The sequence below is a fragment of the Acipenser ruthenus genome, chromosome 3 (genome assembly GCF_902713425.1).
Source record: "Acipenser ruthenus chromosome 3, fAciRut3.2 maternal haplotype, whole genome shotgun sequence".
Lineage (NCBI taxonomy): Eukaryota > Metazoa > Chordata > Actinopteri > Acipenseriformes > Acipenseridae > Acipenser > Acipenser ruthenus.
The window spans coordinates 82,894,624-82,912,734 of record NC_081191.1 but is presented as its reverse complement, the minus strand read 5'-3'; the positions used below and the strand labels follow the sequence as shown (position 1 = coordinate 82,912,734).

The 18,111-nt window shown below is 39.3% G+C and overlaps 1 protein-coding gene across 1 annotated transcript in view; it reads left to right on the top strand.

Moving 5' to 3' along the window:
* zgc:153738 (uncharacterized protein LOC558115 homolog) overlaps positions 1-14,189 on the top strand; it is a 39,861-nt gene extending 25,672 nt beyond the window's left edge. Inside the window, exons 9-19 of the mRNA XM_059017490.1 lie at positions 91-166; positions 1,632-1,738; positions 1,833-1,919; positions 2,752-2,813; positions 3,171-3,253; positions 10,372-10,479; positions 11,071-11,270; positions 12,149-12,235; positions 12,475-12,652; positions 13,368-13,606; positions 13,877-14,189. Coding sequence (XP_058873473.1) covers positions 91-166; positions 1,632-1,738; positions 1,833-1,919; positions 2,752-2,813; positions 3,171-3,253; positions 10,372-10,479; positions 11,071-11,270; positions 12,149-12,235; positions 12,475-12,652; positions 13,368-13,606; positions 13,877-13,993 — 1,344 coding nt within the window. The 3' untranslated portion in view covers positions 13,994-14,189. The remainder of the gene's footprint in view (positions 1-90; positions 167-1,631; positions 1,739-1,832; positions 1,920-2,751; positions 2,814-3,170; positions 3,254-10,371; positions 10,480-11,070; positions 11,271-12,148; positions 12,236-12,474; positions 12,653-13,367; positions 13,607-13,876) is intronic.
* Positions 14,190-18,111: the final 3,922 nt, after the last annotated feature.

Below are 18,111 nucleotides of genomic sequence, written 5' to 3'. Positions count from 1 at the left end.
AATGAACAGCAATTACATTTTTTAAAATAAACAAATGAAATAGACACTTGCAAATGTTGTATGTGCCTAACTGAGTTATGTTGCCTATAGGAGGAGGAGCCTAGTTTGAAAATGGCTCCATCAGCCTTCCTGCCTGAAGTAGCCAATAATCACAAAATATATAAAAGTAAGGAAGATTTGTAATTAAATTTTTAGCAATATAAATAAGACACACACACACACACACACACACACACACACGCACACACACACACATGTATATATATATATATATATATATATATATATATATATATATATATATATATATATAATATATAGCCAATTTACCCAATGTATGCCTAATTTGAATGTTGCCTTACTGCTGCAACTAACTTTCGATCAGGAGGAATAAAGGTCAGCTTGCACCCTGTTCCTGCTATTGACCCAGTTGCCTATTTTCACCCACTGAACCTAAGCAGAGAATGTTACCAAATTGTAAGATGAGTTCAGGTTTGAAAGTCTCAGCCTGAACTCATCTTACAATTTTTCCTCACCATCCCTTGGGAGTGCAAAGGCCAGTGGAACCCCAGCTAAGATTGGCAATACATCACAAAATAATTCAAGTCAGCAAGCTCCTGATCGCATGGTCCCTCTGAAGACTTAAGCTGAGAGCAGCTTGTATGATTTTTTAAAACTGATGCTGCCACACTTACTGCTGGTAATATCTCATAAATTATATCAGCTGGCAACTTCATATTTTAAGTGTTATGGAAACTCCTTGGGTAAATCGAATAGAACTCTTCACTTTGACTTGTGACCTATTGGGGTAATGTGACTTTTTAGTTAGCTCATCATGGAGTTGTATTCTGTGATGTACAAGAAAAATTAACCTTATTGTGCCAGTTTTTTTTTTTGTTTTTTTTTTTTTTTACAAATCTGCGGTCGCCAAGCCTCATATCTCAGAAACCATTTGAGATAATGACATCATATTTGCAATATTATATAAACCTTGCATGCTAAATGTGTTTGTGACCATGACATTGACCACTAACCTAATATGGCTACCACATGGACCTTGAACCATATTAATGTTACAGAGTTCACACTTTCAAACAGTGGCTTTACAAGCTGTATTGTAGGATTATTTTATTAAAGTTCAAGTATCGATTTCAACCTTTTCACTGCCACGTAGTTTCGAGCTCTGGACATAGCGTTGATACAGATGTTTTTCATAGTTACATTTTCCTTTATATAAAATATATCAATCTGGATGTTTTGGGGGTTTTTCTGTTCACAAAAACTCCCATTATAGTTTGTTATAAAATGGAATCCTAGACATTTATTCTGTAATTTATAAAAGCTGCATCTGCCTGCTGCATGCTAGTTTTAGTCCAGAGGGACAAAACAACACATTTGTTTGACAAGAAACATTATTATTATTGAGGTGATGACTCTATGGGTCTTTCTTAAGAACAGTCTATGGTACAAATTTCCTCACCTTGCAAACTCGTCACATTGAACCAGTGCAGTCCAGACTGTGGCCTTACAACTTACTGCCAGTATTATGGCAGATGTTTTGTATATTTATAGTACTCATTCTACACATCAGCTAATCCTGCTGTTGAATTATTATTGCTGCTTGTCCTCAGCTGTTTGGCAGAATCGTAATGAATCCACCAACTTCAATCAGAAACACGTGGAAGAGCTGATCAAAGAAGAGAAACGAAAAGAGATTGAGAGTGAAATCAGAGTCCAGGTGAGGGCCCAGTACGTGTAAACATGGTAAACTAACTGAGGAAGGGCAGGGTTGTTTACAAGGTCTGAGTGTGTTGCATTGTTTTTCCTGCAAGGTGGATGAGCTGATGAGGGAGGAACTGAAGAACCTGAGGCTGGCTGTGGACAGAGACTCTGGCACAAAGGGAAAGAGTGGCAAAAAGGTACAGTACACTTTGGTACAATTATTATCCCCTCAGCGAGTGAGATAAAGTGGATGTCAGTTTGTATGTTACACTTTAGAGTTTTGTATATATCTGCAGGACTGCATGTCTAATTGTGATAAAACTTACTAAGAACCTTCTTTAGCACAAGTCATTGATAGTACCGAGAAATTTAGGATTAAAAAAAAAAAAACTAAATGAACATAATTTAGATCTTTTATTTAACATCAGGTAATCAAATAAACTACAAAATTATATTGCAAAAGTCAACCGGAAGCCACAATAGTACAGTATTTCTGGTTAGAATTTCAAAATGTCATATTTTTCAGTTTATGTCAGTTGTATGTAATTCATGTTAACCTAACATTATTCAGCAGGTTGCATTCGACTTTATGAAGCAAAATGAGTTAATTCTATAGGGTGATGCAAAACTTTTTACCATAGCTGTACAGTTGGAGCACTGGATTATGTTACAAACAGACCCTTTACATACCATGCCATTACAACAAAAAAATAACCTACACCTTATGCTTCTTTTTTTATTTTTTTATTTCTTTGCCCAACTCTTTGTAGTGCCATAATTAAAGAGCGAGAGAAAGACTTGATATACAGTACTGTCATTCACACCAACATTTCAAAGCACTGGGACAAAACATGACCTGAATTTGTAAAGAAAACAAATCCTTTGTTGGTGCAGGCAGTAATTCACAGTATTTGCACATGGTTTCCTGTTTGCTACCAATCATAATGCTGTTTTAATCTAGTCATGTATAAATGTTCAGTTAACATGGTCAAAAACTGCCGAGTCTGTCTTATTTGTCCAATGCAAAAGAAAAAGAAAGATAAAAAAAGTGGAAAGAAGAAAAAGAAGGAGAAGGACCTGACACCAGATAGGTGAGTCTGGCCTGTTTTATTTAAGTAATCTAATTGGTCCATTGGGTTTTTGATGTGTGCTTATCACAAAGCTTGTTAAAGCTCCTAGAATTTGTCCATACATTTTTTCAGTTATCAAGAAGTTTAGAAATACCCAGTGCCTTAAAAAAAGGGGCTAAATTAACCCCAAAAACCTTAATGCATGGGAGTCTGACACTTAAAAACCTAAAACTGTTAATTTGGTTTCAGCGATTTTTTTATTATAAAAGTAAATGTATGTGCATTGCAATGTTAAAATAAATAAATATGCAAATATGCAAAATAAAGAACATTTTGTATGCACACAAAAAAATGTAATATGTGTCTCTTCTATCACAGGACTATACAATCTTTGTACCAAGAGCTGGTGGAGCAAGGGATATTGAAGCAGGCTGAGAAGGTGACGTTAGACGAGTACTTAGGTAAGCCTCACACCATCCTTCTTTATTTTACTACCATAACACCGGTTCCCTTTCAAGTACGAAATATAACCATTACTGTATGGGTGTTTACCTCCTAAAGACCCAGAAACCTGAATAAGATATACCAAAGCTGCTCCGCTAGCCTGTGGTGCAGTCATGCCCCGCCCCCGAGGGTACAAAAGATCTCAGCGCCATTTTTCCTTTCAAGACTGACCTGACCGGAGAGCCTTATTCAGCGAAGTACTTGTTGCTTCTATCTGCTATATATTTTGCATTTATTGTGGATTTACACAAATTGTGATATTAAAATAATCGCTGTAATAGTTTTTACTAATTACGCATATTTTGTGCACTACAGCCTGTTGCTTGTTATGTCCCACTGCAGCCTTGTGCCCCACGTGAAGCCAGCGGCTAGAGTCGCTCCTTCACAGGGATCCAGCAACATTAGTCGGCTGACTTTGTGCTCTCCCTCCAGGCTGCAATAGCTCCGGCTGGAATTATTTATTTCTCGTTTTGGCTGCAAATACGAGACGTTTTATATTATTTGTGTAATTGTTAAATTACTGTGTTTTATTGAGAGTTTTTTCTCTGTGTGTTTTTTGGTTTTTTTACAGATACTGTGTGCGGTCTCAAGCACACGTGCAGTAAGAGTAGCTGCTTGGCTCAGCAGCACTGCGGAGGACCAAGGTACTGGCTCTGGCTGTTGTTGCTTGCAAGTTCGAACCACAGTATCTTGATGCCGTTTTGGTGACAGCTTTTACCATCACTATTAGGAAGGCTGTTACTCCAGTCTAACAAGAAGGCTACCCTCAGTCTCATGTGTTGTACTGACTGAGTGGTTTTGCCAGTGGCTTGTACAGATGGGCATCCCTTTCTCTTGCCACCCGAGGTGACTGCGAACCAGTGGACCCTTACCGTATCGGTACTGAGGTCACCGACCCAATACCATACCGCTACCGAACCAGGACTGAGGGTACCACACAAGTACTGTCCTGGTGCCATTCCTGTACCGACCCGGTGCTAAAGTCACCGCTCCGGTACCAAACCGACCCAGTACAGTGCTGTCCGGGTTATTTTATTACTCCATGAGAAGGGGCCCTGTTGCCTGTTGCAGCAAATTCCTTGACCTGTGGCTTCTGTCTCTGCGCAGAAATCCAGTCTTCCTGGGAAATCCAGCTCCTGCTGTTTCCCGGTTGATGGACGCTCTATATAGGGTGCATGATGCGGAGAAGCTGGGCCTGGCCGATTTTCCGCCGGTTGAAGCTTCTATTGCCACCTTGGTCCAGGCGCCTAATTTAGCACTTCTTTCTACTAAGGACACTGCCTGCCCTAACAAGCAGTGCCGGGTCCGAGGCGATTCTTAAGAGAGCTTATTCAGCCAGTGCTTTCGCCGCACGGCTAGGCAATTATAACAGCATCCTGGTAGCCTACCATTCGCATTTGCTGCGGTCCCTTTCTGGGAACCACAGGCCATCACCACCAAACAACCACCTCCAGTCCATAAACCAGTGGCAAGCTGGCACCCTAGGCCCTGGCAGCCTCAAAAACCGGCACAGCTGGCTGCGCCCGCTGTCGGAGGTGATGTTTGGAACCGGCCCACGACTGCTCGCCACGGAGGCTTTAATAGAACATAAAAACATAGAAAAGTTTACAAACGAGAGGAGGCCGTTTGGCCAATCTTGCTCGTTTGGTCGTTAGTAGCTTATTGTTCCCAGAATCTCATCAAGCAGCTTCTTGAAGGATCCCAGGGTGTCAGCTTCAACAACATTACTGGGGAGTTGCTTCCAGACTCCAGCAATTCTCTGTGTAAAAAAAGTGCCTCCTATTTTCTGTTCTGAATGCCCCTTTATCTAATCTCCATTTGTGACCCCTGGTCCTTGTTTCTTTTTTCAGGTCGAAAAAGTCCCTTGGGTCGACATTATCGATGCCTTTTAGAATTTTGAAAGCTTGAATCAGATCACCGTGTAATCTTCTTTGTTCAAGACTGAACAGATTCAGTTCTTTTAGCTTGTCTGCATATGACATGACTTTTAAACCTGGAATAATTCTGGTTGATCTTCTTTGCACTCTTTCTAGAGCAGCAATATCCTTTTTTTAGTGAGGTGACCAGAACTAGATGAGGTCTTACTAATTTATTGTAAAGTTTTAACATTACTTCCCTTGATTTGAATTCAACGCTTTTCACTATATATCCTACATAATAGGTTATGCCGTCCTGCACAGAGACAGAAGCCGCAGGCCAAGGAATTTGCTGCAACAGGCCCAGGGCCCCTTCTCAGGGAGCCATCTGGACTATTGGTGTCAGTGCACCACAGCCATCTGGGTGCTTACTACTGTTCAGACTGGCTACTCACTGTTGGGTCTCCTGAACATTCGCCTTTTGCAGGCCTGGTTCAACAGCAGGGTTTTTCAGCTGAATTTTTGCAGGAGGTTCGAGGGAAACATGTTCTTGTCTGTACAGACAACACAACAGTGGTGGCTTACATCAACCACCAGGGCAGCCTCAGGTCGCCCAGTCCCCATTGTGTGGCCCGCAAGCTTTGCTCTGGGCACACGAGAACCTCCTCTCACTGCGGACAAACTGGGTGGAGGACCTCCTCTCTAGGAGAGTCCCCAGCAGCTCAGAGTGGAAGCTTCGCCCCAAGGTGGTGAGCCTCATCTAGCGGAGGTTCAGGAAAGCACAGATAGATTCCTTTGCCTCCCAGGAATCAACCTGTCCCCTCTGGTTCTCCATAATAGGAGATGGGGACCCGCTGGTGATAGATTCCTTGGCACACCAGTGGAAACGCCTTTCCACTGATCGTCCTGCTCCCGCTGAGTCTGGAGAAAATCAGGCAGGACTGAGCCAAGTTGCTCCTAGCAGCCCCTTTTTGGTCCAGGAGACTCTGGATTTCAGCCCTGATGAAGCTTCTCAGCGTCCAGCCGTGGAGACTGCTGAAGCGCCGTGACCTGCTCAGTCAGGCACGAGGGATTTTATGGCATCCCAACCCATCGAGCCTGCAGCTCTGGGTCTGGCCCATAAACTGCTGCATTTGAGCCGTCTGGGACTTTCCAACAGGGTTATTGACACCCTGCAGAATGCCAGAGCACCGTCCACAACTTTGGCCGCCTATGAAGGACATTGTTCCTCACTGGAGGCTAAACGTGGTGCTTGATGCACTCGTGAAGCCTCCATTTGAGCCCATACATTCAGCTGAGCTTAAATTTTTATCTCTCAAAGCGGCTTTCTTGCTTGCTATCACCTCCGCAAAGCAGGTGAGTGAGATGCAGGGATTCTCCATTGCAAAAGCCTGCTTAATTTTTACAGAGGCCAGGACAAAGGTTACGCTCCGTACCAATCCTGCCTTTTTGCCGAAGACGATCTCGGAATTTGATGTCAGCCAGTCTGTGGAATTGGAGGCGTTCCATCCGCCTCCTTTCCAGTCTGACAGAGAGCGGCAGCTCCATACGCTCTGCCCAGTGTGGGCCCTGGCATACTACATTGACAGGACGAAAAGTTGTAGGCAGTCTGAACAATTTTTTGTCTGCTATGGGGTGAAGTCCTATGGTCAAGCACTGTCTAAGCAGTGGCTTGACCATAGGAGACAGACACAGTCAGGACAACCTATGAGCTGGCCAACTTGTCCCATCCAGAATAGCTCAATGCCCATTCCACCAGGGGCATTACAACTTTGTGGGCTTTATTCCAGGGTGCATCTGTCAAGGACATTTGCAGTGCAGCGGTGTGGGCTACTCCCCATACTTTTACAAAGTTCTATAGACTGAATGTCATGGATCCACACAACCCTGGTTTTGGAGTATTGAGGGTGGCTTCAGGGTCGACCCTTGCAACATAGCACAGAGATGAGTTTCTCCCTCAGTTTTTTAGTTCTAGCTACTTTTAACTGGGGTTCCATATGGTAACACAAGGTAGCCTTCAGCTTAGTCTTGTAGCATTCCAGTCGTTCTGCAATCTTGCCCTTGCGATGGCTTTGGTACACTCACCCATATGGTAATGGTTACATTTTGTACATGAAAGGGAACGTCAGTTTATTGTCATAACCCTGGTTCCCTGAAATAGAAATGTAACCATTAATCTTCAAGATCGCTGCGTCCATGATTGCAGCAGGCGTGAAGGAAAAATAACGTAGAGATCTGTGAGCACAGTACTTTTGTGCCCTTGGGGGCGTGGCATGACTGCTCGTGGAGCAGCTTTGGTATATCTTATTCGGGTGTCCGGGTCTTCAGGAGGTAAATGCCCATTCGGTAATGGTTGCATTTCTATTTCAGGGAACCAGGGTTATGATAATAAGTTAATGTTACTCATAGTGCTCCCCCCCCCAGTCCATATGCAATTAAATTGTAGCCAACAAAATACTTTCAGAAATCATACCTATTGTGCACATCCATTCTATAGGTGTCAAATTTTCAAAGAAATGTGATGTCACAAACGTCGCTTCATTTTAAAACATGACATCTGTTTGCTCCAGAAAGTCTGTTACACTTGTAATTCCTAGGTCATTTCACTTCAGCAGGGTCTTCGGGGTCAAGTATCTTACTGGCTTTTTTTAAATATAGTTATTAGGTAGGTTTGTGTTGAGGTGGAGAACTTGCACATACTGTACTGTATTATGTTTGCAGCATTATTTCTCACAGTAAAATATTCCATGAGGTGAAAGCACTGTATTAGAAATGGCAATCAAATACTAGAGATCATTTTGGTTATTTGTCTAGTAATGAAGGATAATGTGATACTGAGAGTGATGCATTAAACAGTGATGGTTTCTGCATCAATTTGTGCATCACTCTGATATATACTGTGTCATTATCACTATCATTACCTCCAATACGGATAGTCATCATAACTAATATACGAGACGTAGATGTCTTGTGTGAGAAGGTGTTTTTCTGTCATTGTAAACTGATTAATTGCTTCTAATCTCAATGCAAATGCTGGGCTTAGCATACCTTTTTTGTGGCATATCTGCATTAATAATAAGAAGCAGAGGCAATGATAATATTGCTAGTGCTAGAAAGAGGTTAAAAAAAAAAAAACACATGCTATCAATTCTTTGTACCGGTACTGTTTTATACTGTAGCCCATGCCCTTGGTTTTAGTTTCAGTTTCAAAGCGATTTTGTTGCACTCAGGACAACACATTTAATTTAAAAAGCACATCATAAGGTAACGATGTATCTTAGTATAATAGTAGAAGTTGAAAAAAATACAGCTAGAAATGTATCCAAAACATACTCAAGTGAAAAGGTAAAAATATATATATATATTATTTAGCAACATATTTTTTATTAGGTTATTTAACAAAAATACATTTCTTTGGTAGCTTAACACAGTGACTGGACAAAACAATGCCTAAAAAAATACCTGATGTGTTTCTTGAGGCAGCATTGTAATTTGCCCCATAATGCCATTCCAATACAACTGGCATTCTTGTAATAAGGCAGAACAAAAACAGCACTGCTTCTTAACTTTAACTCCCAATTCATTGCATTATGGGAGCACTGCATTAAAATTGATACACTGATTACAATTCAGTAAACACATAACTTAGTCAACTTTAAAAAAGAGCAATTAATACTGAATTACAAAATCTTTGTAGTAATTTAGAAATACATAAAGACAAGGGGCGTTCTGAAGCCAAAAGGGGGCGTTTACATCCAAGAGGGTGGGAGGGGGGCGTTTTAGCTAAAAAAATAAAGCGGGCGTTGTTTATTCTTATGTAAAATGAAGGAAACTTTTATTTCAAAATGTTGATTAACTACTTACACACAATGTGCCAGTGATGTACTCACTGACTTGTGCACTATAAGATCGTGTATACATCAAGTCAGAAATGTTTGTTGCTACACAGCAACGTCACTGCCATTTGTGCTATCCGGTTTGTCATGCAAATGTAATATGGTCCAATCACAATGAAACAGCCGTTCCATTTATGCCTGTTGCCATGTTACGTTACACGTCTGAATTTCAGTTTATTCTTATTGTTATCTAGTGATGTGCATTTGAGGAGATTTTTGGAATCGGTTTCCGAACCACGTATTTCGATTCTGGTTCCAAAACTATTTAGAAAAACATGTCCATATGTCAATGTGTGAGCAGAAGTTCCCACAATATTGTGCAATCTATGAAATTGCCCTGTATAATTAAAGTTAACAAAATAATCAATAATCTCCAATTTGCACAGTAACAGTTTCATTACAACAGCGCAAGCCATTGTGTGCTTGTATATGAACCTTGTTAATAGCAAATTTCACAAAGCTTACAATTTAAAAATCTTTAACCACATGGTATGTGCAGGTTAGGATCCCAAGCCGAAATACGACCCCATTGGCTTGGTGTTAAATTACTTTTTCAGATAGCTGAAATCGTGTCGTGTTCGGCATGGGGTTGTCTTGCGAATGATCCCATCGAGGTGCAGAAGATTCACTTTACCCAAAGCGTTTTCATCACTTCATGTAAAAGTGAGACTGAATTATTCTCCAGGGAAATACATATAATTAAAAAAAAAAAAAATGTTAAATTTAAAACCTGTTATTGCTGTAATAAATATTTTGCAGACCTTTTTTTTGTAAACGTGTCAATTATAGTTATCACATGTATTTGGCATAAATTAATGTTTTATAATCAGTTTTAATAAAAACATAATAGTACTCACTGCAGCCGGATCCCTCATATTTGTATCCAGTTCGTCGGTTCCAAAGCAGGAACCGGGTACACGATTTCAAAGGAACCAGTTTGCATGTCTCTATTGCTATCCACAGCATGGTGCAAGCAAAGAAGATATGTTGGCAATATTCCATAATAGTAAGCATTTTATGTATGTGTCTACATGTTGATTATACCAGTGACTGGGGTAATTATTTTTGTTTTATGAATTATTTCCCTGTAATTCTCGGAACTAGTGGAATTAAATGTAATTAATAATTGATTTTAATTAAACAGCATTGTTAATCGGCAATAATTCTTAATTTTCTGTGGCAAGGGGGCGATGACTAAGCTCAACTGATCCTTAGGCGGCATTGTTACGAAAAAGGTTGAGAAACACTGATACAGAGAAATAAATACCTTAATACATACATACATACATACATACATACATAAACTTTCCTCCCTTTTTTCAGGTGATTACAGCTATCTGGGGACAACCCTGCGTCAGACTGATATTGAGCCCATGCCATCGCTGTCTGATGTGCGACAAGTTGTTTCTTTGTATGCAGTCCTACCTCTTGGTATGATGGTGCACTTTTAATTCCGTTAGTCAGAAGTGTATTTAGAATTATATTAGAATGGTGCCAGACCAGCAGTTCTGAACATGTTCTACAACAGACAGCTATGGCCAAAAGTTTTGCATCACCTAGAATGTTAGGATTGAGAACATCATTTAGATATTTTATTTAACATCATGTAATAAAATAAACTACAAAATTATATTGCAAAAGTCTAATAACAGTACAGTATTTCATGTTAGATATGGACTACAAAGCGGTATGTAATTCAATATGTTATCGTAACATTATTTAGCAGGATTCATTCAACTTTATGAAGCAAAATGTGTTATTTATATAGGGTGATGCAAAACCTTTGGCCATAGATGTAGATAACAATCTGTCAAGAAACTGTAAACAGTATTTTTCTTACAACACTTTCTGTGTAACATTAGCTGTTTGGATATTAAAGCAGGCTGTGGTGCATCGTGGGGTCTCACTGACTGCTCTTTAGGCTGGGAAGTAACAGTGCATTAAAAGTCTAGGGGCATGCTCACATAACTGTGAGATGTTTGGCACCACCAACATCGATGGTTTCTAAATGTGTTTTAACAGGCTCTTCAGTTGTCCACGAAAAAGCACCATTGGTGAAATCCATCCTGTTGGCAGGCCCAGCTGGCGTTGGTAAGAAAATGCTGGTAAACGCCATCTGTACTGAGACAGGTGCCAACCTCTTTGATCTCTCCCCAATGAACATCGCAGGCAAATACCCAGGGAAGAATGGGCTGCAGATGATGCTACACCTTGTCTTCAAGGTAATCTCTGCCTTTACATTGTTGTTTTCTTGTATATCGGTAGCCACAGTACCACAGGCAGGCCCGCAGGCGCCTGGCCAGTCTACAGGGGCCGTTGGTGTGCGGTGAGCCGAGGACACCCTGGCCGACCTAAACCAATTTTTTTTTTTCTTTCTTTCACCTTAGTGTAGGCTTTGTGCTAAACCCCCCTTCCCTCACTAGACTGGGTAATTCAATCACAGAGACAAGTTTGATTAGCCATTTGTTTCCTGAGTGCTTGATCGTTGTCGCTAGGCAAAGCTAGACAATTAGGTTACATTTAATTCAATTTAGTTCTCTATTAAAATATATAATATCCACAACATTTGCAATTTATTTGTGATGACAGAGTCTATATGATCTATGCACTCCAAACATTCTCATAAACAAAAAGAAACACAAAGCTGAGGTATGCTGACCCCAGAATAAATTTAGCGTAAGTGATTACAGTAGCATATCCAGTCAACTTGCTTTGGGATATTAATTCAGAGCTCTGAATAATAATTGGAAATACAGGAGAATTTAGATTTATTTCAAAAGGCCAGTCAACTGTTAAGCGCTGTATTATTAGTTTATAGTTGAACAAAACGATTGCTATGTTTGCTTCATAACTAATTCATAGTTATATTCTCACAATTGTATTTAACTATAAACTATAGACTCTATATTTCTATCAATTAATTATACTTCGTAATGCTCTTGTATTGTATTAATGGGTGGCAAGCCCCTGCAAACCAATCATATTTTACAATTTTCAAAAGCTCATTAAAAAATAAAGACTGGAAACTTGTTTGGTTTTGTGGGATACCAGCATTGTGCACACTTATAATAGCCAAGACTGTTAAAATATTCTGTTTCAGGTGGCCAGGCAGTTGCAGCCCTCTGTGGTATGGATCGGAGAGGCCGAGAAAATGTTTTATAAGAAAGTACCAAAAGATGAGAAAGAGGTAAGCATTACAGTCTTCTAGTATTAGACAATTCAGAGGAAAGGCCTATTTATTCCTATGCAATTTTTTAAAGACTTATATACTAATGCAACTACAGTATTGTCTAAAGTAATATTGTGCGAATGTTACTAAATAACAGCAGAATTGTTTTTTGGTTGTTTTGCTAAATAAAAGCTGCTTGTATTATTATAACCAGGAAGAAAGGTAAAAAGTTGTTTGTTTGTTTTTTCACATAAAAGTTAGATCCAAAACGCCTGAAGAAGGATTTGCCCAAGATCCTAAAATCAATTAAAGGAGAAGACCGGGTGCTTATACTGGGGACATCCAAGCAGCCCTTTAATGGAGACCTCAAGCCACTTTGTAAGGCTTACAACAAAATTATTCTCATTCCAAGGCCGGACTATGCTTCCAGATATGGTGAGCAAACACATTGCACATTATTTAATTTTATTTTGATAGGTGCTTTTGTTCAGGTAATGCTAAACTGAATTTTAGGATTGAGACATGTATGGACTGTATGAACATAATTTAGATATTTTATTTAACATCATGTAATCAAAGAAACTACAAAGTTTGTCGACTCAGAAATTCTGGTTTTAAAAGGTATGTCATATGCAGACAAGCTAAAATAAAATTCAGTCTTGAACAAAGAAGACTAAGTGGCGAGCTGATTCAAGCATTCAAAATTCTAAAAGGTATTGACAATATCGAACCAGGTGACTTTTTCGACCTCAAAAAATGAAACGGGGGGTCACAAATGGAGATTAGATAAAGGGCATTCAGAACAGAAAATAGGAGTCACTTTTTTACTTGTGGGAGTCTGGAACCAACTTCCCAGTAATGTTGTTGAAGCTGACACCCTGGGATCTTTCAAGAAGCTGCTTGATGAGATTCTAGGATCAATAAGTTTTGAGTATATAGAAAACTACAAAGCCTTATGTAATTCAATATGTTAACATAACATTATTCAATAGGTTTCATTCGACTTTATGAAGCAAAATATGTTAATTCTAAAACATTTTAAACAAGCTAGTGACACTATTATACTGTAACATGTGGGTGTATATGGATAATTCTATTCTATATAGGTTTGATTGCATTCTTCTTCTTTTTCTTAATTTTATTGTTCTAGTGATCTGGGCACAACTCATTCAGAAGAATGGCGGCGTGATCACCAGTGCTCTAAACCTGAGCTCCTTGGCTAAGATCTCAGATGGATACACACAGGGTCACATAATGAAGGTTGTCAAGGCAGTCCTGACTGAACGGAGGATTGATCAACTGGCCAAGAAGCCACTGACCGGAGCTGAGTATGTCGTCCACCTGGCCAAGATTGATCCTGTGTTTAAAGAGGAAGAGGAGGCCTTTAAGGTAAAATAGACATTACATCCTTAATAGATTTTTTTTTTTATGTTTATTTAACCATTAAGTCGTAAAGTGGTAAAATGATTATAACAGTATTGGAATAGGACTGATTTAGACTGCTGTAAAATGCAGATTTAATTTGGGACTTGTGAGCAGCATGATGAACTTATGTACCAAATTCTGATGGGGCAAACTGTGTATGGGTTTTATTTATTTATTTATTTAAATAAGCTATCATTTTGAGTGCCTTAGATCTTTCTTTTTTTTTCTTTCCAGAGCTGGTATGCTAAAACTCCTCTTGGAAAGAAACGAGCTATGGCCGCCTTGGGCAAGAATGAAGAGGAAGTAGAGAAAGGGAAAGAGAAAGGCAAAGGTGGCAAAGAGAAAAAATGAAAAGCATGATGCAAAAGATACAAAAATACAAATCTTCTTGCAAAGTATGTATATGATTCAAATGTATTTCAAAATTTAAAAAAATACTTAATGTATAAAAAAAGTGGAGGTCTGTGATTCTTATATAATTCCCCAGGCCAATGTAACGGAGTGGCACTAAATTAATAAAATTAACTGGCAAAAAGATTTCAGTGGATCTTTCCTGTTTAATTATTTATGTATTCCTTACATGTCTATTCTAAATACCTTTGCATAATCTAATGCTTCTAAACAGACAGAATGTAATTAAACCAAGCTGAACTGAGCATTTGTTATTTAATATTTTGCCTTCTCGGACCAGACTTGCAAGCTACTGAGACAGGTAGCTCAATAAGTAATGTTTTGTGGATTTAGAAATTGTGTCAGTTCAATATTTATAGAATAAGTAGGGACCAGCTGTTCTATTTGTCTGGAGGAAGGATAAAATCTTTACTAAGCACACAGTGAGCCATGCACTTAGAATGAAGGTATGCTGTTTTGTAATCAATGTGCTTATTTAGTAGGGATAATAGTAAGTTAGTTTTTTTGCATAATGAAAGAAAGCTGAATAGGTTTACAGTGCATTTGAACAAGCATGAAATCAACATCATCAGCAAGCTGTGTATACATAGTAACTTAACAAGCAAGGGTCTGAGACTGCCTATCGCAGCAGAGGGGAGGATATTTGAAAGTTAGCCAGTGATACTGCTGTTGAAGTAACAGGAGTCATACTGCCAAGGCTTTTGAATTCAAGAGATGTTTTCACATAAAAAAGGAGAGTGGGATCAAAATCTTTTTCAACATGTCACACAGCAATTTTGCCTTCACGTTGACGGCTCTGTGCTCTTTGCATTTGGAAGAGGACCTGTGGGATAGGCAGAGGTACAAGAAGAGGTAACCGGTAACCGGTAACCGATGTAATTTCCCCTGACTTCTCAGATGGCTTTTGAATCAAGTGTTACTGCTACTGCTTACCTCAGAGTTTTCTTTGTTCTGTTCTCTAACTAAATACCATATATTTGCCATTTTTACTGTAATTCTTAGTTACAGAGATGAAAAAACATTGTTTGTTGGGTTATTTAAATGCTGTTTTAGTTGTATGTTGACATTTTTACCTGCAGAAACACTGTTTAGATAATTGTTACTATTTAGGTGTAGTAATATTAATAGATCAGGTAAGTAAGTTAGTCTATGATGTCATAGCCATGTGGTAATAATAATCATAATCATAATCATAATCATCATCAATATCTGGCAAACATAGAACAGTGCTCAATACAAACTTAATTTGATTTCCATATACATGGTATAATAAATTAACCTGAGCAAGCAGGGCTCCAGAGAGAACACATTTTCTCTGCTCTAACTCTTCCAATGCTTTTATATCACAGCTTTCAGACTGATACATGTGCCGGTAACTGTTTTAGTGTCATGCAGAATACAATATATATGTGTATATTAATGGGGACCTGGAAAGCTTTTCTAGTAGCCCTGCTGCTAAGGCATAGGGATGTTGGGTCAGATATAGTTCTCGAAACCCAGCTGAGCTTTGCTAATATTCATATCCGTTCTTATTACCTGCAAACTTGTCAGAAAGTGAAACCGAACTGCTCCTGCAGGCTCCTTGAAGCAGATCCTCTGTGTGGGTTGAGTAACATTGTAAGGTTGCCAGAATATCAAATATTGACAAACAGGCATTAAACACTAAGGTGGTGAACTGCCCAGTGGAGGGACTACTGCAGTAAAATAGGCTACTCAGACATGCAAAAAAACCAAACAAAAAAATAAACAAAACCTAAACCTCTCAACACAGGGAGTTCCAAATAACAGCTCAGTCTTAGAGGACTTAAACAAACACAGGACTGCATTAATGGATGTCTGGAAATTGGCCTTTTTTACAGTATGTGGCAGAAATTTATATAATTTCACAATTTCATTGTACTTGTTTACAAATCGTTCGATCTGATAAGACAAATTCCCTAGGTCAGTGGTTTTCAACCTGTGGTACGCTTACCTTTACTGTGTAATGCGACTGGCTTGCCACTGGTACGCACCGACAGTTCTTTTATGACAATATGATTCCTCAAAACACAATGCTCCTTCAGTCGCACCATCGTGTATCAATCTGTATCACTGAATCACAGAGAAATGATAAATTATGATACAAATACAACAATAAATAAATAAATAAAACATTTTGACAACTGTTTTTAGGGGTTAGGCACAAAAATGCTGCATTTCCCTTTAAAAGCAAGTGTCAACATTTACAAATGCGACATGGCGTCGGTCTGTATAAAAAAAAAAGCATATCACGTGTTTTAATAAACTGAAGTGCGAGAAGGACGGTAACAATTTGATCGAATAAAAAATGCTTGTAAAAGTATATTAACACCAGCAGAAAGTTTTGAGTCTACACGAATGAGTTTTTTTCATCTGTTGCGTCTTGCATCCCAGATATAATAGATTTAGTTACATTGTTTACCGTCAGGTGTTTAAGTATGATTTAATTGCACAAGATTCCATGGTTAAATGATGAGCTGATAATATCTCTTCAGCCAAAGAAGCAGGCCCAATAATTTAAGAGCACTTATGTAAAACAGTAGGTAGCGTGTGTGAGTTTTGTACTAATGCAGGGTGAGCTGTTGCAGGGAAAACAAAGTATTTCTCAAACTGACCGTTTAAAAAAACGTGAAAGCAGAACACCCAGAAATACTTGGGACTGTAATTCGGACGTGTACTATGTACGGCAGCTTACTTGATTGCAGTAAACAAGACAAAAAAAAAACGCAATTTACTAAATTTAGGTCTCAGATTGTGCTAATGAAAATATATGACAATGTTCTTGCTGTGATGTAGTTAATATCGTAAATATAGCAGAATGAACTCACTGCAATTTAAACTTGTTTTTTTTTTAACTGAAGAATAAACGGTATGTAAATCATAAGAGTTGTCTGTTACATGCTGTCAGATCAGGACTTCACTAGCTGAGCATGGGAGCTGCAGCATGCCGTCTCCATATTACAACTGGACATAATTAAAAGGTACGGTCACCAATTCCATACACAACACTTGCAAAATCTTAAATATAAACATGCTGCATTCATTGCAGTCATCAGCTGCACAGATTAACCATTCAGCGGAATGAGACAACAAACAAGTGAGTACAGACACAAACCTGGTTGTAATGGGGTAAGTCTCGGTTTTACAACAGCAGTTTAAGATTGTACAGTTACTGGTACACCTGGTGGTCACTGCTGGAAACATTGGTACTTGAGATGAAAAGTGATGCTCGCAGCCACACAATGCAGAGGAGCTACTCCCATGTCTGCGAGTGGCTGGTCGAGGCTGGGGTCAACATCTTCACCAGTGACCAAGACAAGCAGACCCCTCTGCACATGGCCTGCAAGAACGCCAACCCCAAAGTGGTAGAGCTGCTGCTGCAGAAAGGGTCCAGCGTGAATATCATGAGCTACAGCAGCAACACGCCCATGCACAACATCCTTAAGGGGGTAGCCTTAAAGCTGGAGGACCAGCCAGAGCTCATTGTCCACTCCCTTCTCAACTACGGCGCCATTCACATCTGGCCCGAGGCACTGCCCAAGGTGAGTGCACTACAGGTTTTTACAGCCTCGCAAATACACACACTATATCTGATTAGGGGAGTTGCAATGAACAAATCACAAAACCATATAACAACAAATCCAAATAGGATACAATGAAAAACAAATACACAAGGAGTGCTGTTTAACACATTATTGTGTGGTTCACAGCGCTTTTTTATCATTTATTTATTTATTTACATCGAAGAAGGCACTAACTGAAATGTAAATGTTTCGCTCATTGGGGAAAAAAATGGGAGTAACAATCCATGGATACAATTTTTTGGATCAGGATTAAAGAGATGGGTACAGCAAGAAAATATGTTAGAAGATATTTTATTAGGGGGTTGTCTTATTTTGAGACCTGTGTTAGAATTTATCCAGAACACCCTGCTGTTCTTAGAACGAGAGATCTCTGATATCGACAGGGTAGACAAGATCTTAAACACCTCATCCAAAGATTGGCATCTTAGGCAGCAATGCCCCTTAACACCATGCTGG